Source organism: Gobius niger, assembly GCF_951799975.1.
Source record: "Gobius niger genome assembly, chromosome: 20".
Classification (NCBI taxonomy): domain Eukaryota; kingdom Metazoa; phylum Chordata; class Actinopteri; order Gobiiformes; family Gobiidae; genus Gobius; species Gobius niger.
Window position 1 is genome coordinate 303,398 of NC_136871.1, and position 27,743 is coordinate 331,140.

General features: G+C 37.3%; 1 protein-coding gene across 1 annotated transcript in view; it reads left to right on the forward strand.

Annotated features, from left to right (window-relative positions):
• The window catches only part of LOC306979279 (14-3-3 protein beta/alpha-1), a 51,796-nt gene that overhangs the window by 11,503 nt on the left and 12,550 nt on the right, over nucleotides 1–27,743 (forward strand). Inside the window, exon 2 of the mRNA XM_079578158.1 lies at nucleotides 11,556–11,715. Coding sequence (XP_079434284.1) covers nucleotides 11,563–11,715 — 153 coding nt within the window. The 5' untranslated portion in view covers nucleotides 11,556–11,562. The remainder of the gene's footprint in view (nucleotides 1–11,555; nucleotides 11,716–27,743) is intronic.

Consider the following 27,743-nt stretch of genomic DNA (forward strand, 5'->3'; position numbering starts at 1 on the left):
AACGGTGGCCTGTTCCTTTTAAAGGGGGTGTTATGTTAAATGGACTTTTTCAAGCTTTCCATCCTGTTATTCTGTCACTCCCTCATTAAAAACATGGCTGAAGTGTTGCCTTGGCACATTCACGTATTTCTGAGTAATCTGTAAAAACTCTGATGGCGGCCATTTTAGGGACAGGTTTGCCTGAGTCCTCCTAGGAACGCCCCCACCTCCTGGAGACGCCTCCGAGCTTTGGTCACCAGCCGAGTAACCAACCACTGCTCCTCAGCAGAACCCCCTCCCCACTGATGCCACAGACAGCGTGTGGAGGGGGCGTGTCTAAAGGCTCAGAGGTTCTTAAAGAGACAGAGGCCTATTTCAAGACATTCACTACAGCCATTTTGAGAGAGACATTTAATACAAGGCAGTTATTCTAATTTACTGCATTTACAGACCAACAGAAGGTTTGTCATCATTGTAGTGAGATATAGACTGGTGCTATGGGACTGACAAAAGCAGAACACCCCCTCTTTAAAGCAGAACACCCCCTCTTTAAAGCAGAACACCCCCTCTTTAAAGCAGAACACCCCCTCTTTAAAGCAGAACACCCCCTCTTTAAAGCAGAACACCCCCTCTTTAAAGCAGAACACCCCCTCTTTAAAGCAGAACACCCCCTCTTTAAAGCAGGACACCCCCTCTTTAACCTCTTAACTCCCGCCTGAACCGAGAGGATCTTTTTCCTCACGTCATCAGGTTTTTTTCCCATCATTTTTTTGTTGGGTGTTCAAGTCATCTTTGTTACTTTCTTGTCACATTTTTGTCATTTTTTTTGTCATTTTTTGTCAAATTTTGTCATTTTTTCCTCAACTTTTCCTCATTTTTTCCTCAATTTTTCATCAATTTTTCGTCACTTTTTTGTCACATTTCCATCATTGTTTTCGTCTCATTTTATACAAGGGTTTTCAGTTGAGTTTTCTCTTACTTGCTTTGTGATGGATGGTTATTAAGAATGAGAGCTCATCCTGTGGTTCTTCAGTTTGCCTCTGCAACACGGGGCTCCGGTATTTGAGCGACTGTGCTAAAGCGTGTCATCCTGTCCCGCTCGGGCTGTGAGGGCGAGAGGGCGGGATCAAAGCGGCGATGACTTCGGAGAGCACGGGCGCTGACGAGCACGTTCAGGAATGTAGTTTATGGGAACGGCTCGTTGGCGGTGCCGTGATTCATCCGGCTCAGAAAGGGTGGTCCAGATCTCAGCCCCACTGAGGATCTGTGTGTTGGAGGAGGCTGTGGGCGGTGGTCACACTCTCCCATCATCCATGCAAGATCTCGATGAAGGACCGAATCTCGCGGCTTTGTCTCGAAAAAAAAAACCCCACAAGGAACGTGTGCCGTAAGCAAAGCTACAAAAGATGTTTTCCAGCTAAATGAGTCACAGTTATATTTTCTAAAGCATCGATTCTCAATATATTTGTAGTTTTGAGAGTTTTTATTCCAGCAGTTCTTTGTCACGTGAGTTTTCTTTTACAGAATAATGAAATATGTTCTGTAAATAAATAAAACAAATACTAATAATTAAATAAATAGATAAGAAAAACCATTGGGGGAAAAATGGGGAATAATTGGAAGAAAAGTAAAAAAAAAATAGAGAGAAATAAAAAAAAAAAAAATGGAAAAATAGGCAAATTGGGAAATGGGGAAATTTGAAAAAAAAAAAGACATGGAAAATAACGGAGAAAAAAAAGGTGAAAAATAAAAAAAAAAGTGGAAAATTAAAAAATAAAACAAATTAAGAGGGGGAGTAATTGGGGGAAAATAAAAATAAAATGATGGAGAAAAAAAGGCAAATTGGGAAATGGGGAAATTTGAAAAAAAAAAGAAGAAAAAAAAGGGGAAAAATAAAAAAAAAAGTGAAAAAAATAATAATTAAGAGGGGGAGTAATTGGGGAAAGTTGAACAAAAAAAAAGACAAATTGGGAAATGGAGAAAAAAAAGGGAAAAAAAACAGAAAAAAAAGGCTTGAAATTATTAATTATTAATTAGGATAAAAGTTGAAAAGTGTTTTTTGTGCCCTTTTTTAGTTGAACAATGTTTGTTGGTCATTTAATCTCAAATAAATGATCCGAATGCAAATAAATTCAATTTAGAGCCAAGTTCAAATAACATACTTTTTAAGCAAAGTCGCACTTACTTGAGGACATTTATCTGCTCACGTCTGCGTTTTGTTATGTGCTTTTGCTTGATTAATATTGAAAAGTGTAATAATGTTGATAGATAGAGAACATTATGCACAAATTAAGGACTTAAAAGTGATTAAAAAGCCTCTATAATATATATCACTATTTTTACTGCACACATTCTTCAAAAACTATCGTCTTAAACAAATTCCGCTGCAAGTTTGAATGAAATTTTACACAATCTCTGGCTCCGAAGCTTCCCTTTGGTTTTGAATATCATTCCTCTGTTTGTTTGGATGTTTACAAATGTTACGAAATGAAGTTTTTCTCCGTGTTTGTGGCCTTAAACGATCATTAAACCTGCCGCCGTGTGGGGGACGTTTGGAAATGGTTCTAATTGGGTACAAAAAGCTGCTTCCTTCCTCCGTGCGTTCAGAAATAGATCTGAGGACGACTCGGGGAGCAGAGCCAGGTGTCGGCGCCTGTGGAGGATACCTGAGCAAATCCTTCTAAAACCCGCCCAAATCCCACTGACACCTCCCCGAACTCCAGCAGAAAAACACTTCAAATCCTCCTAAGGCCTGTTCAAACACTGCGCTCGGCCTCGCACAGACGGAGCAAAAACATACTTTAAAGACGATGTGAAAAAAGAATCTTCATACCCGGCAAACAAACTGATGTGTTATACGTAATAGCAATTAAAATGTGCCTGAAAGTGGCTCCATTAGCTGATACATTAGATCGGTGGTTCTCAACCCTTTAGAGTCGCGACCCCCATTATAACAGTTAATAAGGATCGTGACCCCCACCCGGGTCAGACCGTGGGAAAAACAGGGACATTAACCCCTTAACTCCCGCCTGAACCGAGCACAGTTTCTCCAGTTTGGCTTTACCCCAATCCAAAAGCTTCTGTGAAAAAAGGGGAGAAAATAGCGACAGAACTGAGACGAAAACAATGATGGAAATGTGAGAAAAAAGTGACGAAAAATTGATGAAAAAGTGGCAAAATGTCACAAGAAATTGACAAAAAATGACGAAAAAATGACAAAAATGGGATAAAAATGTGACGAAAAAATGAAAAAAAATGTGACACAAAAATTACAAAAAATTGACAAAAATGAGACAAAAAAATGACAAAAATTTGATAAAAAATGACGAAAAAATGAAAAAAAATGTGACCAAAAAATCACAAAAATTTGATAAAAATGTGACAAAAAAATGACAAAAATTTGATAAAAAATGACGAAAAAATGAAAAAAAATGTGACCAAAAAATTACAAAAAATTGACAAAAATGTGACCAAAAAATGACTAAAAATTGATAAAAATTGACAAAAAAATGAAAAAAAATGTGACCAAAAAATTACAAAAATTTGATAAAAATGTGAACAAAAAATTACAAAAAATTAACAAAAATGTGACAAAAAATGATGAAAAAAATGATGAAAAAGTTACAAAAATACCCAACAAAAAATGATGGAAAACAAATGTGATGACGTGAGGAAAAAGCTCCTCTGGGTTCAGGCGGGAGTTAAGAGGTTAAACTATACAACTCTGAAAAACCAAAGAAAAAACAAAGAAAAACAAAAATGAACTAAATTTAGAACAAATAACGGCCCCCTGGTAAAAGCATGTTTGCTACGACACCATAATAATAACATTAAAACATATATTTTCTCTATATGCTCTGGCGACCCCCCACATTAGTCTCGCGACCCCCTAGTGGATCCCTGCAGTAGATCAGCGTATTCAGATTTCAGCCTTTAAAAACTCAAACCGCCGTCATCTAATCACTGACCTTTTTTCCCTCTCATTTACAAAGGCGAGTGCATTATGTAACACACTCTGTAAACTCATGAATAATACAAATAAAAAGCCTGGTCTAAATGTGCGGCGAGAGCAGACTCTTCCTCTGACGGCGCTGGGTTCAGTTCTGCCGGTGTGATTACGGGAGTTTTCCTCAATGATACACCACGTACTGGAGTGATGTAAAGGCAGCAGAGCCGTGGGGAGATAGTTTAGTTAGGGGGCGCTGAGGGACAAAATGTACCCCCAAAGTACTGTTCCTGTGCTTAAATACTGTTTATTAACCTCTTAACCTCCGCCTGAACCCAGAGCATTTTCTCCAGTTCAGCTTTACCCAAATCCTGTCGGCCAGTGTAACGCCTCATCTGAAAGACCTACAAAACTAAATGGATCTTTTTCCTCATGGCAGATTTTTTTCCATCACTTTTTTTGTCGGGCAGTCGACTCATTTTTGTCAAAGTTTCGTGACTTTTTTGTCACTTTTTCGTCAAATTATTCACATTTTTTATGGTCAAATTCTTGTCACTTTTTCGTCCATTTGTGCTCCTTGTGTCTTTTAGATTTCCAAACATAACGCGATAGACTTGGAAAGGCCTTCAGAGGCAGATGGTTTTGTATTATGTGCTGCTGTCGTTTTGGGAAGGGGCTCAAGATACTGCTATTACCATAGACATGCATTAGCCTAGCATTAGCCTAGCGCCACGAAACTCTTATAAATAAAATATAAGAACTGCATGAATTACAAAAAAAACATCTCCATAATCCAGCAACACTCTGGATAACGAGGAAGTGAGGCCCTGTGTCAAACATCCTGAAATATCCCTTTAATGCATCGACAAGGACTGTTCTGATTTGTTCATCCTTTTAACTCACCATATTTCAGAAAAGAATTGAAAGTATCGATACTTTATGTAAGTATCTGTATCATGGGAAAAAGGTATTGTGATACATCAGCAGACGATGAGCAGATCACGATTCGCCGGCACATTTTCCTCATAAACTGTAGTGAATTGCGTCCATTAAAAAACCTTTATCTGCGACTCTACCCAACATGCAAACACAGCATGGTAAATATAACATGCAAATCCCCGTAATAGTCTCCGAAACGCTGTCCGTTTGAGTGAAGCGACCTGGCTCCGGCTCCGGCCCCCGGGGTTCGCAGCTCCAGATGAATCTGTGAGGTTTAAGTAGGACACTGCCTCGCACTCATTTAGATCTGCCACGCTCCACTAAAGAGCAGCTAAACCGGGCGCTCCACCTACTCCCACGTACAGCGCTTTTACATTAAGCCCGCTCGTGAATAATGCAGGGAGCGATCGGCACGGAGACGGGCTTTAAACGACATCATGCAGATCTCACTGATGCGTTTTCTATCATTTATGTTTGAGTTAGTGAGCGACAATACCCTGGTAGGAGGTCAAGGCCTTAAACGGCATCATGCAGATCTCACTGATGCATTTTCTATCATTTATGTTTGAGTTAGTGAGCGACAATACCCCGGTAGGAGGTCAAGGCCTTAAACGGCATCATGCAGATCTCACTGATGCGTTTATCATTTATGTTTGAGTTAGTGAGCGACAATACCCTGGTAGGAGGTCAAGGCCTTAAACGACATCATGCAGATCTCACTGATGCGTTTATCATTTATGTTTGAGTTAGTGAGCGACAATACCCTGGTAGGAGGTCAAGGCCTTAAACGACATCATGCAGATCTCACTGATGCGTTTTCTATCATGTATGTTTGAGTTAGTGAGCGACAGTACCCTGGTAGGAGGTCAAGGCCTTAAACGGCATCATGCAGATCTCACTGATGCGTTTATCATTTATGTTTGAGTTAGTGAGCGACAATACCCTGGTAGGAGGTCAAGGCCTTAAACGACATCATGCAGATCTCAGTGATGCGTTTTCTATCATTTATGTTTGAGTTAGTGAGCGACAATACCCTGGTAGGAGGTCAAGGCCTTAAACGACATCATGCAGATCTCACTGATGCGTTTTCTATCATGTATGTTTGAGTTAGTGAGCGACAGTACCCTGGTAGGAGGTCAAGGCCTTTAAACGACGTTATGCAGATCTCACTGATGCATTTTCTATCATTTATGTTTGAGTTAGTGAGCGACAATACCCTGGTAGGAGGTCAAGGCCTTTAAACGTCTTTAAAAAGCAACACATTAGCCTCAAACAGACTTTTTCTCCGAGACAAATTTGGGGGGTCGCCAGAGCACATAGATAAAATATATGTTTTAATGTTATTATTATGGTGTCGTAGCAAACATGCTGTTTTACCAGGGTGCCGTTATTTGTTCTAAATGTAGGTCATTTTTGTTTTAGCCATTGTTTTTACTTTGACTTTTAAGAGTTGTATAGTTTAACCTCTTAACTCCTGCCTGAACCCAGAGGATCTTTCTTTTTCTATCACATTTGTTTTTTTTTGTTGGGTTTTCCACTCATTTTTTGTCATTTTGTGTCACATTTTGTCTTTTTTTTGTCCTTTTTTTAATCAAATTTTTGTCATTTTTTTTGTCACATTTTGTCTTTTTTTTTATTTAATTTTTTTTTTGGTCATTTTTTTTTGTCATTTTTTTTTCTTTTTTTTGTCATTTTTTTGTTGGGTATTCAACTCATTTTTGTAAGGCCTTAAACGTCATTAAAAAGCAACAAATTAGCCTCAAACTGACTTTCTCTCTGCGTTTGTGGCATTAAATCAGGGCTTCTCAACGTGGGGGTCGCGAGACAAATGTGGGGGGGTCGCCAGAGCATATAGATAACATATATGTTTGAATGTTATTATTATGGTGTCGTAGCAAACATGCTGTTTTACCAGGGGGGGCGTTATTTGTTCTAAATTTAATTCATTTTTGTTTCAGCCGTTGTTTTTTCTTTGTCTTTTACGAGTTGTACAGGTTAACCTCTTAACTCCCACCTGAACCCAGAGGATCTTTTTCCTCACGTCACCAGATGTGTTTTCCATCATTTTTTTGTGGGTATTCAACTCATTTTTGTAACTTTTTCATAATTTTTCATAATTTTTTGTCACATTTTGTCAATTTTTTGTCATTTTTTTGTCATTTTTTTGGTCATTTTTTTGGTCATTTTTTTGTAATTTTGTAATGTTTTATTTATTTTTTGTCATTTTTTTGTCATTTTTTCATTTTTTGTCATTTTTTTTCAATTTTTTTTCATTTTTTTTCATTTTTTTTGTAATTTTTTTAGTAATTTTTTCATATTTTTTTATTTTTTTTGTCTTTTTTTTTTTTTTTTTTTCCCATTTTTTCATTTTTTATTTTATTTTTTTGTAATTTTTTTGTATTTTTTTCATTTTTTAGTTGGGTATTCAACTCATTTTTGTAACTTTTTCATCAATTTTTTTGTCAATTTTTGTCACATTTTATCAAATTTTTGTCATTTTTTTGGGTCATTTTTTCGTTATTTTTTGTCTTTTTTTTTTTTATTTTGTTATTTTTTGGTCACATTTCCATCATTGTTTTCGTCTCAGTTTTGTCGCTATTTTCTCACCTTTTTTCCAGAAGCTTTTGGATTGGGGTAAAGCCAAACTGGAGAAACTGTGCTGGGTTCAGGCGGGAGTTAAGGGGTTAAAGTCCCCATGGTCTGACCCGGGTGGGGGTCACAATCCTAATGAACTGTTATAATGGGGGTCGCGGCTCTGAAAGGTTGAGAACCACTGCATTAAATGACAGTATATGGGCCTTCAAAAGCATCAGATGATCTTGTTTCTGCCTGAATAAACCCTGAAGTAAAAGGAAATGAGGCAAACTTTACACATTATTGATGACAGACGTGGTGCTTTTCCCTCCTCTTCCCGTGGATTAAACGCTCGTCATGTGTGGGGGCGGAGTCCAGACGTCCCGACACGCTGACGACTGAAATTAGGTTTTAGTCCTCGATCCCAAATCCAGCACAAATTGTCCAGAAAATAATCCCAGTCCCGGATCAGCGGCGGTGATTGCCTGATTAAAGCCAACACGATCGCCTCCATGAATGTCTATGAACGAGCTGCGTACTGTTCACTTCTAATACCGGGGCTGTAATGATGCTTGGTTGGAGGGGGGGGCCGTATCGTATCGTGTATCGTTATATCATTTTTTGATATGTTAGTGCGCCATTAGAGAAAATTGTTTATTGGTTATTGGTTCACTGCAAAAAGTAACTAACTACATCAGTATAAACATCTCAGTTTGAGCACAATAATCCAGATTTTAGTTGTTCTGATGAGTTAAGAAGTTGTTGGGCATTTGTCCCAGATTATTTCACTTGTTCTGAGATGTTTCTGACTCGTTTCGATACATTTCGTCCTTATTTCAGGTCATTTTCTTTGCCAAAGGGGAAAGAAAATTGTTCTTATCTCATTGGCAGTTTTACTTTCTTATTTCAAGCGAGATTTACCCTAGAACTGGTCTGAAATGTCCTCAAACAAGCAAAGCAAACTCGGTCCGATCAGGAAAAGTGTCTAAATGAGTGAAAACCGCTCAAAACAAGAAACATTTCCTCAATTCAACTCATTGAAATTTGACAAAAATATGACAAAAAAAATACAAAAAAATGATGAAAAATTGACGAAAAAATGACAAAAAACTGAAAAAAAAAATACAAAAAATGACAAAAATGTGACAAAAAAATTGATAAAAAATGGACGAAAAAATGACAAAAAAATGACAAAAATGTGATGGAAAATTTGACGAAAAAATTACAAAAAACTGACAAAAAAAAATACAAAAAATAACAAAAAAATGACAAAAATGTTCTTTCCCCATTTGCCATTGGTCTTATCTCATTGGCAACTTTACTTTCTTATTTCAAGCGAGATTTACCCTAGAACTGGCCTGAAATGTCCTCAAACAAGCAAAGCAAACTCGGTCCGATCAGGAAAAGTGTCTAAATGAGAGAAAACCGCTCAAAACAAGAAACATTTCCTCAATTCAAGTCATTTAAGACAATGCCTGATATTTTCAATGGTTGCTAGTCTTTGTGGGGTCCAGGATTAAAAAGCATTTACAATAAAATAACATTCATTAAAACAAGGCACAACAGTAACACAGGACCAGATATAATGACTGAAACCAGACCACAGATTTTAGTGTGTTTTTGAAAACATGTAAATTGGATGAATCTCTCAGATTCACAGGCAGCTTCTTCCACAATCACGACGATCTAGATTCAACCGTTTTTAGCAGCGACTTGTTCTAGGTCCATTTATCGCCACGTCGTCACCGCGAGCGCCGCGTGGAATCAGAGTTTCTGCTTCACATATTTAATGTTTTCAAATAGTGCCATAGGGTTGCCAGTCAAAATTATTTTCTTTAGATTTTGGAGCAACGGCCAGTTTAAGGTAGAACACTGGTGGAGTCCGGACACCTGATCACCAGGCGGGCTCTGTTCTGAACCACCTGAAGCCTTGCAGTTTTATTTGCAGCGGACCATATAACGGAGCAATATTCCAGATGTGATAACACAAAAGACTGAACTACTAGTTTTTTAACAGCTGGAGTTCTGTAATACGAGCACCTTCTGACCACAGCTCCAGCTTTACCCACTTTACCGATCACATGATCCACTGTGACTCCCAGAAGTTTCATCTGCAGCACTTGTTCCAACATGGAGCTCTCAGTTCTCAGTATTAGCTGAGTTTTACTGTTTAGTTTGTGTTTACTCCCAATAAGCGACATCTAGTTTTGGAGACGTTCAGAATCATGTTGTTGTTTTTGACCCATTGAAGAACGGCTCCAACTCCTTGAAAACTATTTCACTGAATTAATCTTCCCAGTAAGGCTGGGATTTTGAAGTAGTTCATCTGTTGTCGATGATATAGTTTAATATATCGTTATGGTGATATTTTAATATATATCATGATGCAGATTTTCGGCCTATACTTGGTTGACGATACTGATACTTGAATGATCCCGATCAGCAGAGGTGAGAGACTCGAGTCGCAGTTTACGGAACTTGACTTACTTGACCAAAGCTCCAAAAAGACTCGACTGGTCATAGGACGCACTTTAAAGTACACGTGTTGCTTACGATTACTTACTGTATGTATGAGACGAAAACGAGAATAAAAATGCAACAAAAGAGCAACGAGAACGTGACAGAAAGCGCTGGAAAAGAGACAGAAATGCGAGACGAAAACGCGAAATTAAGTATTTTCCTACATGTTCCTCCATGTCCTAATGTGTAGAATGAGCTCAGACCTGTTCACCACAACTGCCTCTGAAATCCTGCACTGTCGCTCAGAAAGGTGACGTCACGAGCTTAATATAGAAGCTGCAGTTACACATATGACCTGAGGTGGCAGTAGCGAGTATAAAATGGCTAACTTGCGTCTAGCCCCTTTTAAGAGCAACAAAAATGTGACAAAAACAATGACAAAGTGAAGCAAATGTGTGACATAAACACAATTTAAGAGCAACAAAAATGTGGTTAAAAACACAGAAAAAGTGACAAAATGTACGACAAAAACGCAACAAAAACGTGACAAAAGATCGAGGAGAACGTGCCCAAAAAGTGACAAAAATGCCAGATGAAAACGCAACAAAATCATGACAAAATGTGTGACAAAAGATCAACGAAAACGCATCTAAAGAGCAACAAAAACGTGACAGAAATGCGTGACATAAACACAATTTAAGAGCAACAAAAACGTGGTAAAAAACACTGGAAAAGTGACAAAAATGTACGACAAAAACGCAACAAAAGATCGATGAAAACGTGACAAAAACATGACAAAATGTCAGACAAAAAGAGAGAGACAGAAACGTGAAAAAATGCTTGACGAAAACGCATCTAAAGAGCAACAAAAACGTGACAGAAATGCGTGACATAAACACAATTTAAGTGCAACAAAAACGTGGTAAAAAACACTGGAAAAGTGACAAAAATGTACGACGAAAACGCAACAAAAGATCAACGAAAACGCATCTAAAGAGCAACAAAAACGTGATGAAAATGTGATGAAAACCCAACAAACGATGAAAAAAACTTCGACATCTTTAAGGAAAAGGATCCATTTAGATCAGCTCAAATGAGATTAGCTTTCAAATGAGGCGTTACCATGGCCTACAGGCTGTGAGCAAACTGGAGAAACGCACTCGGTTAAAGCCGGGGGTTAAGAGGCATCAGTGTGAGAAATAAAGATGAGAATGTGTTTTTTTTCCTCTCGATCTTGTGGTGAAAGGACGTTCTGAAATGACTGGTCCTAACACATGTTCTTCCTGTCGTCCTAACACATGTTCTCCCTGTCGTCCTAACACATGTTCTCCCTGTCGTCCTAACACATGTTCTCCCTGTCGTCCTAACACATGTTCTCCCTGTCGTCCTAACACATGTTCTCCCTGTCGTCCTCACACATGTTCTCCCTGTCCTAACACATGTTCTCCCTGTCGTCCTAACACATGTTCTTCCTGTCGTCCTAACACATGTTCTTCCTGTTGTCCTAACACATGTTCTCCCTGTCGTCCTAACACATGTTCTTCCTGTCGTCCTAACACATGTTCTTCCTGTTGTCCTAACACATGTTCTCCCTGTCGTCCTAACACATGTTCTTCCTGTCGTCCTAACACATGTTCTTCCTGTCGTCCTCCTCTAGCGGCGAGATGGATAAGAGCGACCTGGTGCAGAAGGCCAAGCTGGCAGAGCAGGCCGAGCGTTACGACGACATGGCGGCCGCGATGAAGGCCGTGACCGAACAGAACAACGAGCTGAGCAACGAGGAGCGCAACCTGCTGTCGGTCGCCTACAAGAACGTGGTACGTGTCGAGAGTGGTGCTGTTAAAGGAACAGAGATATGTTCTTACCTGAGCTGTGACGAGTTCTTTAGGACCTGTCTGATCTTCAGTCACGTAAACACAGCGCAGACGGCGTTAGCATTTAGCCTCTCCCTCTCTCCTCTATAGCTCCAAAACAGGTCAAGATAGAAGTTCGAAATCTGCGCAGTAATCTTCACTTTACTGTGCGGATGCCAAATTACAAAAAAAGCTGACAAAAAATTAAAAAAAATTACAAAAAATGACAAAAAAGTGACAAAAAATGACAAAAAAAATGACAAAAAAGTGACAAAAAAGTGACAAAAAATTACAAAAAAATGACAAAAAAGTGACAAAAAAGTGACAAAAAATTACAAAAAAGTGACAAAAAAGTGACAAGAAATGACAAAAAAAATGACAAAAAAAATGACAAAAAAGTGACAAAAAATGACAAAAAATGACAAAAAAATGACAAAAAAAAAGACAAAAAATTTACTTAAAAATTACAAAAAAGTGACAAAAAATGACAAAAAAGTGACAAAAAAGTGACAAAAAATTACAAAAAATTACAAAAAAATTACAAAAAAGTAACAAAAAATTACAAAAAATTACAAAAAAGTGACAAAAAAGTAACAAAAAATTACAAAAAATTACAAAAAAGTGACAAAAAAGTGACAAAAGTAACAAAAAATTACAAAAAATTACAAAAAAGTGACAAAAAAGTGACAAAAAAGTGACAAAAAAGTAACAAAAAGTGACAAAAAATTACAAAAAAGTGACAAAAAAGTGACAAAAGTAACAAAAAATTACAAAAAATTACAAAAAAGTGACAAAAAAGTGACAAAAAAGTGACAAAAAAGTAACAAAAAATGACAAAAAAAGGACAAAAAAAGGACAAAAAAATGACAAAAAATGACAAAAAATGACAAAAAAAAAGACAAAAAGTGACAAAAAATTTACTTAAAAATTACAAAAAAGTGACAAAAAATTACAAAAAATTACAAAAAATGACAAAAAATGACAAAAAAGTGACAAAAAATGACAAAAAAATGACAAAAAAGTGACAAAAAAGTGACAAAAAATTAAAAAAAATTACAAAAAAATTACAAAAAAGTGACAAAAAATTACAAAAAATTACAAAAAATGACAAAAAATGACAAAAAATGACAAAAAAGTGACAAAAAAGTGACAAAAAATTACAAAAAAATTACAAAAAATTACAAAAAATTACAAAAAAGTGACAAAAAAGTAACAAAAAATTACAAAAAATTACAAAAAAGTGACAAAAAAGTAACAAAAAATTACAAAAAAGTGACAAAAAAGTGACAAAAAATTACAAAAAATTACAAAAAAGTGACAAAAAAGTGACAAAAAAGTGACAAAAGTAACAAAAAATTACAAAATATTACAAAAAATTACAAAAAAGTGACAAAAAAATTACAAAAAAGTGACAAAAAAGTAACAAAAAATTACAAAAAATTACAAAAAAGTGACAAAAAAGTGACAAAAGTAACAAAAAATTACAAAAAATTACAAAAAAGTGACAAAAAAGTGACAAAAAAGTGACAAAAAAGTAACAAAAAGTGACAAAAAATTACAAAAAAGTGACAAAAAAGTGACAAAAGTAACAAAAAATTACAAAAAATTACAAAAAAGTGACAAAAAAGTGACAAAAAAGTGACAAAAAAGTAACAAAAAATGACAAAAAAAGGACAAAAAAAGGACAAAAAAATGACAAAAAATGACAAAAAATGACAAAAAAAAAGACAAAAAGTGACAAAAAATTTACTTAAAAATTACAAAAAAGTGACAAAAAATTACAAAAAATTACAAAAAATGACAAAAAATGACAAAAAAGTGACAAAAAATGACAAAAAAATGACAAAAAAGTGACAAAAAAGTGACAAAAAATTAAAAAAAATTACAAAAAAATTACAAAAAAGTGACAAAAAATTACAAAAAATGACAAAAAATGACAAAAAATGACAAAAAATGACAAAAAAGTGACAAAAAAGTGACAAAAAATTACAAAAAAATTACAAAAAATTACAAAAAATTACAAAAAAGTGACAAAAAAGTAACAAAAAATTACAAAAAATTACAAAAAAGTGACAAAAAAGTAACAAAAAATTACAAAAAAGTGACAAAAAAGTGACAAAAAATTACAAAAAATTACAAAAAAGTGACAAAAAAGTGACAAAAAAGTGACAAAAGTAACAAAAAATTACAAAAAATTACAAAAAAGTGACAAAAAAGTGACAAAAAAGTGACAAAAAAGTAACCAAAAATGACAAAAAAATGACAAAAAAATGACAAAAAAAATGACAAAAAAGTGACAAAAAAGTGACAAAAAAGTGACAAAAAAGTAACAAAAAATGACAAAAAAATGACAAAAAAATGACAAAAAAAATGACAAAAAATGACAAAAAAATGACAAAAAAATGACAAAAAATGACAAAAAATTACAAAAAATTACAAAAAAGTGACAAAAAATGACAAAAAATTACAAAAAATTACAAAAAAATTACAAAAAAGTGACAAAAAAGTGACAAAAAAGTAACAAAAAATTACAAAAAAGTGACAAAAAAGTGACAAAAAATGACAAAAAATTACAAAAAATTACAAAAAAATTACAAAAAAGTGACAAAAAAGTGACAAAAAAGTAACAAAAAATTACAAAAAAGTGACAAAAAAATGACAAAAAATGACAAAAAATTACAAAAAATTACAAAAAATTACAAAAAAGTGACAAAAAAGTAACAAAAAAGTAACAAAAAATTACAAAAAAGTGACAAAAAAGTGACAAAAAATTACAAAAAATTACAAAAAATTACAAAAAAGTGACAAAAAAGTGACAAAAGTAACAAAAAATTACAAAAAAGTGACAAAAAAGTGACAAAAAAGTGACAAAAAAGTAACAAAAAATGACAAAAAAAGGACAAAAAAGTGACAAAAAAGTAACAAAAAATTACAAAAAAATGACAAAAAATTACAAAAAATGACAAAAAATGACAAAAAAGTGACAAAAAAGTGACAAAAAATGACAAAAAATGACAAAAAATGACAAAAAAATGACAAAAAAGTGACAAAAAATGACAAAAAATGACAAAAAATGACAAAAAATGACAAAAAAGTGACAAAAAAGTGACAAAAAAGTGACAAAAAAGTGACAAAAAAGTGACAAAAAATGACAAAAAATGACAAAAAAATGACAAAAAAGTGACAAAAAATGACAAAAAATGACAAAAAATGACAAAAAATGACAAAAAAGTGACAAAAAAGTGACAAAAAAGTAACAAAAAATGACAAAAAATGACAAAAAAATGACAAAAAAATGACAAAAAAGTGACAAAAAATGACAAAAAAATGACAAAAAAATGACAAAAAATGACAAAAAAATGACAAAAAAATGACAAAAAATGACAAAAAAATGACAAAAAAATGACAAAAAAATGACAAAAAAGTGACAAAAAATTACAAAAAAATGACAAAAAAGTGACAAAAAATGTACTAAAAAATTACAAAAAAATTACAAAAAATGACAAAAAACACATTTTTCGAAATCCGCACAGTAATCTTCACTTTACTGTGCGGATGCCAAACTACTCCTGGTATTATTACGCCTTACAATATAGTTCCCCCTTTTATCCACTTAGAAAATCCACATTGTTTAAGTGTGTGTAATTATACTTTGTAGTGGAACACTTCACGTAACCATATTTAAATAGGGGAAACGTGGAAGAGCTTGGTAGCTTCTATCTTGACCTGTTTTGGAGCTATAGAGGAGAGAGGGAGAGGCTAAATGCTAACGCCGTCTGCGCTGTGTTTACGTGACTGAAGATCAGACAGGTCCTAAAGAACTCGTCACAGCTCAGGTAAGAACATATCTCAGTGTGGAAAAACCAGGGCCTGTTCCTTTAAAGGGGGCAAACATTTCATCAACATTTAATTAACACCCTCAGTTTTAGGAGCATCACAATGTGCTCAAAGGACAAGAGTCTCTGTTTGCAGAAGCTCATGCGCCCTCAGTCAGCTCGCTCTGGAGCCGGCGTGTCGGTTTCAAACAACACAATAGTTCAGGAGGAATCTGCCAGGACACAGGGCTTTAACCGGGACCGTCCCGGGTGAATCAGGAGGCCACGCCCGTCACCTGCGCCTGTATTATGTCAACACAAACCTGCGCCCGAGTCTCAAAATACGGGGAAACGTTTGAGGCAACAGTTCAGTCGGAAGTCGGAAAAATCCACCCAGGATCAAAGGTTTTCTCCGAGCTGCGGCGCTGCAGTTTCAGCTCGGAGACATCGGAGCTCAGGAGGCGGATACAAAACCAGTTTACAGAGATGCTTCATAGGAATATTGAGTCAGAAATACAGGACGAGCTTTAAAGGAATAGGCTTTTACATATTAAGATTTGTTCTTACCTGAGCTTAGATGAGTTCATGTGTACCTGTCTGGTCTTCAGTCACGTAAACACAGCACAGACGGCGTTAGCATTTAGCCTAATGAGGTGAAGATAGAAGCTACCGAGCTCTTCCACATTTTCCCTATTTAAATATCACTACAAAATATCAAGCATTGTCTTAAATGACTTGAATTGAGGAAATGTTTCTTGTTTTGAGCGGTTTTCACTCATTCAGACACTTTTCCTGATCGGACCGAGTTTGCTTTGCTTGTTTGAGGACATTTCACACCAGTTCTAGGGTAAATCTCGCTTGAAATAAGAAAGTAAAATTGCCAATGAGATAAGACCAATTTTCTTTCCCCATTGGCAAAGAAAATGACCTGAAATAAGAACGAAATGTATCGAAACGAGTCAGAAACATCTCAGAACAAGTGAAATAATCTGGGACAAATGCACAACAACTTCTTAACCAGTCACAACAACTAAAATGTGGATTATTGTGCTCAAACTGAGATGTTTATACTGGTCTAGTTCATTACTTTTTGCAGTGTGTGGAGTTTTACACTACAAAAGTATAGTTACACCATTAAACAACGTGGATGTTCTCAGCGGATACAAAGGAACTATATTGTAAGGCGTAGTAATACCAGGAGTACTTCGATCCGCGCAGTAATATCTTCACTTTACTGTGCGGACGCTGAAGTCCTCTCAGCTAAGGTAAGAACATATCTCCGTATGTAAAAACAGTGGCCTCTTCCTTTAAGTCAGACTAGAACTGTTCACATGAGGGTAGAATAATGCTGGTTATTTATCAGGGCTGGGACAAAATATTGTATCGTATTGCGACCATTTTTGCTGCAATACCAAGTATGGATACTTTATCAAGTATCGCGATACTTTCAATACTCGTCTTTGGAGGCTGTATTATGTGTTAATGCACTTTTCAATCTCAACACTTGAATAAATCTGAAATGGCATTTGGTTTATAAACTTTTAATCTCAGTTTTGAGGTAAGCACACGACTTACTGTGTTGCAACCAGTGTTACTTTTGACATGTTTTATTTTAGTTTTAGTCGAGATTTAGTCAAAAAAAACTTTTCAATTTTAATCTAGTTTTACTCGACTAAATGTTAGACTAATTGAGTGGACTTTGCATTGATAATATTGATTCTAATCATGTTTAATGTTGTTCCTCTGCTTCATGTTTCTGCTCCACATGAACAAAGCTCAGAGCTGATCCTTTAAACATGATCTGAGGCTCTTTCAGACGCTCAATACAAGTTTGGATGATTTTAGTCTCTCCTTTTCACTTTTATTTAGTCTGATTTTAGTCGACTCAAATATCTGGACATTTTAGTCACAGTTTTAGTCTCATGAGAAACTTTGCATTTAGTTTTAGTCCAATTTTAGTCACAAAAATATCACTTTGACTAAAATTAAGACTAATATTAATTAATTAAGACTAGGGCTGCTCGATTATTGAAAAAATAATAATCACGATTATTTTTGTCATAATTGAAATCACGATTATTCAAACAATTATTTGTTGCCTTTAAAAAAATCCATCAGAAAAATGACAAAAATCCATCAAAAAAAAGACAAAAATCCATCAAAAAAAATGACAAAAATTCATCAAAAAATTCATCAAAAAATGACAAAAATCCATCAAAAAATGACAAAAATCCATCAGAAAAATGACAAAAATCCATCAAAAAAGTGACAAAAATCCATCAAAAAAATGACAAAAATCCATCAAAAAATGACAAAAATTCATCAAAAAATCCATCAGAAAAATGACAAAAATCCATCAAAAAATGACAAAAATCCATCAAAAAATGACAAAAATCCATTAAAAAAAATGACAAAAATCCATCAAAAAAATGACAAAAATCCATTAAAAAAAAAGACAAAAATCCATTAAAAAAAATGACAAAAATCCATCAAAAAAATGACAAAAATCCATCAAAAAATGACAAAAATCCATCAAAAAATGACAAAAATCCATCAAAAAATGACAAAAATCCATTAAAAAAAAAGACAAAAATCCATTAAAAAAAATGACAAAAATCCATCAAAAAAATGACAAAAAAGTGACAAAAATCCATTAAAAAAAAATGACAAAAAAATGACAAAAATCCATCAAAAAAATGACAAAATCCATCAAAAAAATGACAAAATCCATCAAAAAAATGACAAAAATCCATCAAAAAAATGACAAAATCCATCAAAAAAATGACAAAAATCCATCAAAAAATCCTTAAAAAAATGACAAAATCGTAATTGTAATTGAAATCGTCATCGAATTTCGATTAATTGCGCAGCCCTAATTAAGACTAAATATTTCAGTCGACGACATTAACACTGTTGGTAACACGTATCGGATCGTGCCCCAGCCCTGCTATAAATCATAATTGTTGTAAATCCAGTGATATTTCAGCACTTAGTTTCATATTTCCCTTTAATCGGTAACTGAGGCAGATGTTTGAGACGACATCCACCAAACTCGCCGGATCACCGAAGCTTTACGTTTGTTTTCTCTGCTGAGCTACATGTCACTGAGCAGGCAGCCATCTTTAAACGCTCCTCCTCCACTTCGAGTTTCCCGGTCGTAATTACGGGGTCGGTGCTGCTTCCACGCATTATTTCCTGGTCAGAGCTCGGAAATGCCAAAACTCTTTAACCATAGAAACGTAGTTGGAAGAAACCGGGGAAAGAATGAACTGCCGGCGCTTCTGAACGTTGTCTTGTTGTTTTGAGCAGATGAAGACGAGGAGCGGCGAGCAGAGTAAGTCCCACGTCACTGGTGCTTGTGGTTGGTTCTGGTCACTGGTCTGGTGACTGGTCTGGTGACTGGTCTGGTGACTGGTCACTGGTGCTTGTGGTTGGTACTGGTGACTGGTCTGGTCACTGGTCTGGTGACTGGTCTGGTCACTGGTCTGGTGACTGGTCTGGTGACTGGTGCTTGTGGTTGGTACTGGTGACTGGTCTGGTCTCTGGTCTGGTCACTGGTCTGGTCACTGGTCTGGTCACTGGTCTGGTCACTGGTCTGGTCACTGGTCTGGTGACTGGTCTGGTGACTGGTCTGGTCTCTGGTCTGGTCACTGGTCTGGTGACTGGTCTGGTCACTGGTCTGGTGACTGGTCTGGTGACTGGTCTGGTGACTGGTCTGGTGACTGGTCTAGTGACTGGTCTGGTGACTGGTCTGGTGACTGGTCTAGTGACTGGTCTGGTGACTGGTCTGGTGACTGGTCTGGTGACTGGTCTGGTGACTGGTCTGGTGACTGGTCTGGTGACTGGTCTGGTCTGGTCACTGGTCTGGTCACTGGTCTGGTCACTGGTCTGGTCACTGGTCTGGTGACTGGTCTGGTCTCTGGTCTGGTCACTGGTCTGGTCACTGGTCTGGTGACTGGTCTGGTGACTGGTCTGGTCTGGTCACTGGTCTGGTCACTGGTCTGGTCACTGGTCTGGTCACTGGTCTGGTGACTGGTCTGGTCTCTGGTCTGGTCACTGGTCTGGTCACTGGTCTGGTGACTGGTCTGGTGACTGGTCTGGTGACTGGTCTGGTGACTGGTCTGGTGACTGGTCTGGTGACTGGTCTGGTGACTGGTCTGGTCACTGGTGCTTGTGGTTGGTACTGGTGACTGGTCTGGTCACTGGTCTGGTCACTGGTCTGGTGACTGGTCTGGTGACTGGTCTGGTGACTGGTCTGGTGACTGGTCTGGTGACTGGTCTGGTGACTGGTCTGGTGACTGGTCTGGTGACTGGTCTAGTGACTGGTCTGGTGACTGGTCTGGTGACTGGTCTGGTGACTGGTCTGGTGACTGGTCTGGTCACTGGTGCTTGTGGTTGGTACTGGTGACTGGTCTGGTCACTGGTCTGGTCACTGGTGCTTGTGGTTGGTACTGGTGACTGGTCTGGTCACTGGTCTGGTCACTGGTGCTTGTGGTTGGTACTGGTGACTGGTCTGGTGACTGGTCTGGTGACTGGTCTAGTGACTGGTCTGGTGACTGGTCTGGTGACTGGTCTGGTGACTGGTCTGGTCACTGGTCTGGTGACTGGTCTGGTCACTGGTCTGGTCACTGGTCTGGTGACTGGTCTGGTGATGGGATGGTGGGTGTGGACACTGTTGGAGGACTAACATCAGAGAGTCATGAGTTTGTGTGGGGTCTACTGTCATTAAACACCTGTCCTGGAGTATGGGGGGGGGGGTTACAGTGAACCGTCTTTAAAATGGGGGACAATTAACCACAACCTTTCATTCATTATTGAGTTCTTCCACAGTCAATAATTGGTTTTCACGTTCTTTATCCATTATTATATTTTTTTCCAAATTTTCTGCAGCTTTCAGACTTTCAGCGATTTCCACAAGTTAAACATCAAAACGTTCCGCGTGTTGGAGAGAATCCTGCCATTACTTTTGGGAATTTGGACGATTTTTCCCATTGACATATAATGGGGCTTCCACAAATTGAGGTTTTTCTGCAACTTTTTCAGGTTCAGGTTCCACAACTTGTCAGTTTTCAGAAAAAAAATTCGAGTTCTACTGTTTTCCAGTTTTTTTTCTCTGTGCTTGGGAATTCTGCCATTCATTTGAATAGGATTTCTGATACAGTGAAGTCTGTGAGTGATTTAAACAGTTTATACGAAGTTAAGACTTTATACAATGTTAAGAGTTTCTGCAATTTCAACAGTTTTTACAGTTTCTGCAACAAAATAGGGATTTTTGCAATTACAACACTATTATGCAACTTAATAGGGATTTTCACAGTAAAAGCAGTATAATGCAACTTAAAGGAACAGGCCACCGTTTTTACACACTGAGATATGTTCTTACCTAACCTTAGTCGAGTTAATATATCCCCGTCTGGTCTTTGTCCGTGCGCTCACACATACGCAGCCTCTCCCACATGTCATATAGCTCCGAAAAAGCTCACGATAGAAGCTACCAAGCTCTTCCACGTGTTCCCTATTTAAATAAAGTTACGATATAATAAGATAAAAAGGGGAACTATATTGTGAGGCGTAATGATACGAGGAGTAAAACGTCCGCGCAGTAACTCCTAAAGACTTCCCCCCCGCTCACTTCCGTCAATAACCTTTAGGAGTTACTACGCGGACGCTGTGCTCCTGTATCATTACGCCTCACAATATAGTCCCCCTTTTTATCTGCTTATAAAATCCACATGTTACATTTCTGTGTAAATATACTTTGCATGAAAACACTTCACGTAACTTTATTTAAATAGGGAACACGTGGAAGAGCTTGGTAGCTTCTATCGTGAGCTTTTTTGGAGCTATGTGACATGTGGGAGAGGCTGCGTATGTGTGAGCGCACGGACAAAGACCAGACGGGGATATATTAACTCGACTAAGGTTAGGGAAGAACATATCTCAGTATGTAAAAACGGTGGCCTGTTCCTTTAATAGGGATTTTCAGAATAAAAGCCCTCTTATGCAGTTATGAATTTTTTCACAACTTTTATGCCATTTTTGCCATTTCTGCATTATTAGCCTACGATTCCACAGTCAATCTCAAAATGTTCTAGTTATCCACTCATTCTTGTCTCTCCATAACTGCGTTCAGCGGAGGAGTCTCGTCATGTGATAATAAATGTGTAATTCGATGCTTCTCATTATCCGGTTCTTCTTCTTTTGGACGTCCCGCTGTGGGCTGGATCCAAACGCACGGAGGACTGGCCCACAAAGCTGTCGCCTGTTTCCAAATATAGCAAAGTGTTTGTTTTCTCCCAAAGAGTAACGGGGCACGTTAGGCAAACAATTGTTCACTTTGTAAAAGAAGCGTTTGGCAGGAATGTTCTCAGGGTGGCGCTCTTTAAGGGACGTCCGTGAGCCGCCGAGCAAATCAGGCACGAGTGAGAGGGTCAGATCAGTCTTCTCTTTTCTTACGGCCTCATAAAAGGTGTGAGAAGATGAAAAATGCTAAGTCAGGATAAGCTTCAAATCTACACCACAGTTTAAACACACACTCGAGATTAAAATGCAAATGGTCAGAAGTTTGGAAACGCTTTTCTTTATTTTCAACACTGTTTCCATTGTGTGATTCTTATTGAAGACGTGAAACTATGAGTGAACACATGGCGTTATGTAGGAGACACAAAAGGGTTGAATATCTCAGAATTAAACACTGAGGGAGATGATTGGCTCTGACGAAGGTGAGGCTCTGATTGGCCGAGGGGGAGGCGTGGCCGTGTCTGGAGCTCGGTGACGCTGACATGAGTCTTTCAGGTTGGATTTACGCCAGGGCTTCAGTACATAACAAAGCGTTTCCAAACTTTTGACAGGTGAACATTAAAATATCGAATTAAAAGAACAGTTGGGGATCATTTTGTACAGTGGTTCTCAATTGGTTTGGCGTCAGGACCCACAGTTACTCTGCAAAAAGTGGATTCTAAGCAAGTAAAAAATGTCTGTCTTTAAGAAATAAGTTTATTTTTTCCCTAAAAAGTAATGTTTTGTGGAGCAAAGTTTTCTTGAGAAAAAAAAATCTTGTTTTAGGAAATAAAATCTAGTCATTTCTTGTTCAGATAAATTTGCTAAAAACATGATAATTTTTCTTGTAACAAAGACAAACTTTTTGAATCTTCTTCAGTTTTAGACAAAGAAAAACTCAGATCAACAACTCTTAATGTAAGAACTGCTTCTCACAGAGAGATAAAACATTCCATTTAGGGCTGCACAATATATCGCGAAAAATATCGTATCGCGATATTAGCTGATGCAATATCTGTATCGCGAGAAGCCACAATATATCGCAACGTCACCATAGCTTCATCTGACTGAGATCGACCCATTTTTTATGCAAACTCAAACTCATGCACTGAAGTCATGTGTAAAAGTTCAGTTTTAGTTAAACATTTACTAGCTTTGTTTAATGCAACCCTTGTTTTGGTCCTGATTGGGTGTTTTTTAAGTCTTCTTTTGACACAATTGGCTGAAAAAATGGAACATATCGTGTTTGGTGAAACATCGCAATAATATCGTTATCGCGATATTGCACAGCCGTATCGCATATCGCAAGTCACTTCAAAATCGTGCAGCCCTAATTCCATTCTTTAAAGTGGGCGGCTCGGTGGCACAGCGGTTAGAGCCTCAGCTTCACAGCTCAAAGGTCCCGGGTTCGATTCCCACCAGGACGGGGCCTTTCTGTGTGGAGCATGTTCTCCCCGTGTCTGCCACTAAAAACATGTACAATAGGTGAATCCTCCAGCAGGTGATTCTGACCATCAACCTGGCTCCACCTCATGGAGGCGGGTCTCCGGGCGCAGCAATACTTTCCTTAAATATTAGTATTTATTAACAACATTTTGCTCAAAAATGTGAGTCATTTAGAACCTTTTACTTAAATCAAGCAACATTTAAGTAAAATACCCACAATGTTTCACTAAATAAGAATGTTTTCCTTAAAATATTCCATTTTCTGAGGACATTTTGCTTAATTCTAGCTGTTTATTTGCTTAAATTTAGTGTTTCTTTCTTGTTTTATGAAGAGAAAAATATTCTAGAAACAAGAATTCTTAGCAAGAAAAAAACACTGACCCCATTGGCAGAATCTTTTCATTAAAACAAAACAAAATGTCTTATTTTAAGATTGTTTTGCTTGTTTTTAGGAGGGCACTTTTTGCAGTGTACCATGAGACGAAAGCCACCACCCAAAGACTGGGATTACTCATATATAAAGTAAAATACTGCATTTTTCACACCAATAACTGTTAAATCAGCTTTGAATTACCTAAAAAAGCTGCAATGTTGACAGAAAACACCCAGAAAACACTCATTTTTTCTGCACACTCACTTTTCTTCAGTTCCGACCCACCTCTGTGTCCCGCCCCGCCCGTTGAGAACCACTTGGTGTCTAAACCCCACAGGAACAGTGCGTTTCCAGGAGAGTTCTGAAAGGCCCGTTTGTTTGTGGACGTCTTTCCCAATGTTTAGGCGCAGCCACAGAAAAGTCATCTTAATCACATGTCATTTCCACTGTTTGGATCCAAATTGCACGTCCTTGTCCCGAAGTCTGACCTGAAAAAGAAAGAGGTTCCTCGGTCGAGTTGAAGATTATGATCTGGTCACGGAAACCACTGTGGAACCGGTGACGCTGTGTCTTTAGACCAGTGGTTCTCAGCCTTTTGGAGCCACGACCCCCATTTTAACAGTAAAGGGGTTTGTGACCCCCGCCCGGGTCACACCGTGAGGAATAGAAACAGTACCGACATAATTCTGAACCTCTTAAGTCCCGCCTCAACCGAGAGGATCTTTTTCCTCACGTCAGCACATTTTTTTTACATAGTTCTTTTGTTGGGCATTTTAATCACATTTTTGTAATTTTTTGTCATTTTTTCGTCAATTTTTTTTAATCAATTTTTTGTCATTTTTTGGTCATTTTTTGGTCATTCTTTTGTCAAATTTTTATCACATTTTTGTCAAATTTTTGTCATTTTTTGGTCAAATTTTTATCACATTTTTGTCACATTTTTATCACATTTTTGTCATTTTTTTTGTCATTTTTTGGTCATTTTTTTATCACATTTTTGTCAAATTTTTGTCACATTTTTGTCATTTTTTTGGTCATTTTTTTGGTCATTTTTTCGTCACATTTTTATCACATTTTTTGTCACATTTAGTCAAATTTTTGTCATTTTTTTGTCCATTTTTGTCAATTTCTTGTGACCTTTTTGCCACTTTTTCATCAATTTTCCGTCCCTTTTTTTGTCACATTTCCATCATTGTTTTTGACTCAGTTTTGTTGCTTTTTTTCCAGAAGCTTCTGGATTGGGGTAAAGCCAAACTGGAGAAAATGTGCTCGGTTCAGGTGGGAGTTAAGGGGTTAAAACAACAAAATATCAGATTATACGCTAATGAAAACATGGCTATTTTATCTAAATGATCTGGTGACCTCCCCCAAATTTGTCTTATATTAATATTTATATACATATTTATCTGCCCTGCTGTGGATACACTCATGTCAAACACTAATGATACGCACAGGCCTGAGGAATCATAAAGTTTTACTCCTCAGAGCAGACGCAGCTTCTGAAAGGACGGAGACAAACAGAACTATGACTTAAAGTGGACATATCTGCATCCACGCTTTCTGAACAGTTTCTATCTGTGAAATCTACATCGTGCAGTCGTGTGTTCAGAAGGAGAATGAAGAAGCACCGACCCCGTGTTCAGAGGAATCAACATTTCACAGAGAAACAACATCACAGCAATTAAGAATTCAGCTCAAACTATTCTATTCTTTGAGGAGAAAAGTGCCCTCGAAATGGCATTCATGTCAAGGAAGAGTGCATGATCTAAAGGCATGTATGTGTTTCCCATAGGAACGCTAAAGGCAGTGCAGCAGGGGGAGGGACAATTACTTTCATTGTAAATAGACAGAGGCCGAAGCCGCCAATTTCAGACCAAAGTAAAGACACGGGTTCTTTATGTTGAAGATGTTGAGACACAAATGCTGATGCCAATGGAACAAGCACAAAATCAGACTAATTCACTTTTTCACTTGAGATCATGCAACATAATCTGAATTAAGAGAATAATGACTTGTTCCTTTGGCAATGAGATGTTTTATCTGATCTAAGACCAGAACAAATCTACTCGAAGCTTAGATTGAATCTCTTAATTCAAGTAGGTTTCTGTCATTTCTTCCTTAAAATTATGATTATTTTTTCTAGTGCACTTTCTGCTAATGCCAGAGTTGTACATACAAAAAATGGACAAGAAATTGACAAAAATGTGATAAAAATTTGATAAAAAAATGAAAAAAATGACAAAAAATGTGACAAAAAATGACAAAAATTTGAATAAAAATTGACAGAAAAATGACAAAAAAAAACAAAAAATTGACTAAAAATTGACCAAAAAATGACAAAAAATTGACTAAAAATTGACAAAAAAATTACAAAAAATGACACATTTTTGATTAAAAAATGGACAAAAAACTGTGACAAAAAATGACCAAAAATGAGTTGAATATCCAACAAAAAAATGATGGTAAAAAAATCTGGTGACGTGAGGAAAAAGATCCTCTCGGTTCAGGCGGGAGTTAAGAGGTATGACCTCATTGCGTGTACTGACAGTAATCCTCCCATTTAACCCTAAAACTGTTAAAGTACTTTCTGATTTGTGTCGTAATGTTTCTCAAAATCATCTTTCCCCCCGGGCCTGACGTTGCCTCCCCCTGCAGTACAGTGTATTTAGCTTTAAAGGGATGTTTCAGGATGTTTGACATAGGGCCTCATTTCCTGGTTATCCAGAGTGTTGCTGATTTATGGAGATATTTCTTTGTAATTCATGCAGTTCTTATGTTTGAAGAGTTTCGTGGTGCTAGGCTAATGCAAGGCTAGTGCAAGTCTATGGTATCAGCTAGCCTCACAGAGCACCTGAGGCAAATCACTGATAACACCAGACTAACCGTATACATGTCTGTGTCCATAGAGTCATGTTTGGAATATAACTGACCTGCATCACATGAACGATCGCATCCTGAGGGACTATTTTCTAGCAGATCACTCCACCGCTGCAAATGCAAAATGGTTTAAATTACTTTATGGACACAGACATTTATATGTTCGCAGATGTGCGAGAAACTCTTTAATAGCACAATCAATATTTCTGAACCTCAACAGAGAGTGACTGAACAGACTTATTTATCAGAACCAGTAGCCAAAAATGCTGCACCTGCTGCTATAAAAGTCATATTTACCAAAATCGGTACTTCCGGGTTAGCAGAGATAAATGCTAACGGCGCAGCAGCTGCGCTAACCTCGGAAGCACCGACTGAGTGCCAATTGAGTTTCAGAAATATTGATGGTTGTATTAAAGACTTTTTTAAAGTTTTCTTTCTCGCACATTAGCCGGTATGCTAGCACCCGGAAGCGGAAGTCGTGACGTCACACTTAACAAACGTATCAGTGATTTGCCTCAGGTGCTCTGTGGAGCGGGTCACACTGTTTTTAATGCAGGCTAGCTGATACCATAGACATGCACTAGCCTAGCAGTAGCCTAAAATCTCCAGGTACCAGAAACACTCTGGATAACGAGGACATGAGGCCCTATGTCAAAAACCCTGAAACGTCCCTTTAAAGCTCGTTATAACGTAGTTCCCTCGTCAGACACGGAGCTGGAGCAGGATTTCTAAACCTTCGTGCAGTTTCAGATTTTGCTGAGTCATTAATGTTTCTGAGTCTGTTTCTAAAGCAGGTAACGTTTGCTTCATGCTGAGCCTCTCATAACGTTTGCCTCTCCTGTCCGTGGTTAACCTGAGCCGTTGCTCCTCATAATGTTTCCCGTTTGCCTCTCCTGTCCGTGGTTAACCTGAGCCGTTGCTCCTCTCATAATGTTTCCCGTTTGCCTCTCCTGTCCATGGTTAACCTGAGCCGTTGCTCCTCTCATAATGTTTCCCGTTTGCCTCTCCTGTCCATGGTTAACCTGAGCCGTTGCTCCTCTCATAATGTTTGCCTCTCCTGTCCGTGGTTAACCTGAGCCGTTGCTCCTCTCATAACGTTTGCCTCTCCTGTCCGTGGTTAACCTGAGCCGTTGAGCCTCTCATAATGTTTGCCTCTCCTGTCCGTGGTTAACCTGAGCCGTTGCTCCTCTCATAACGTTTGC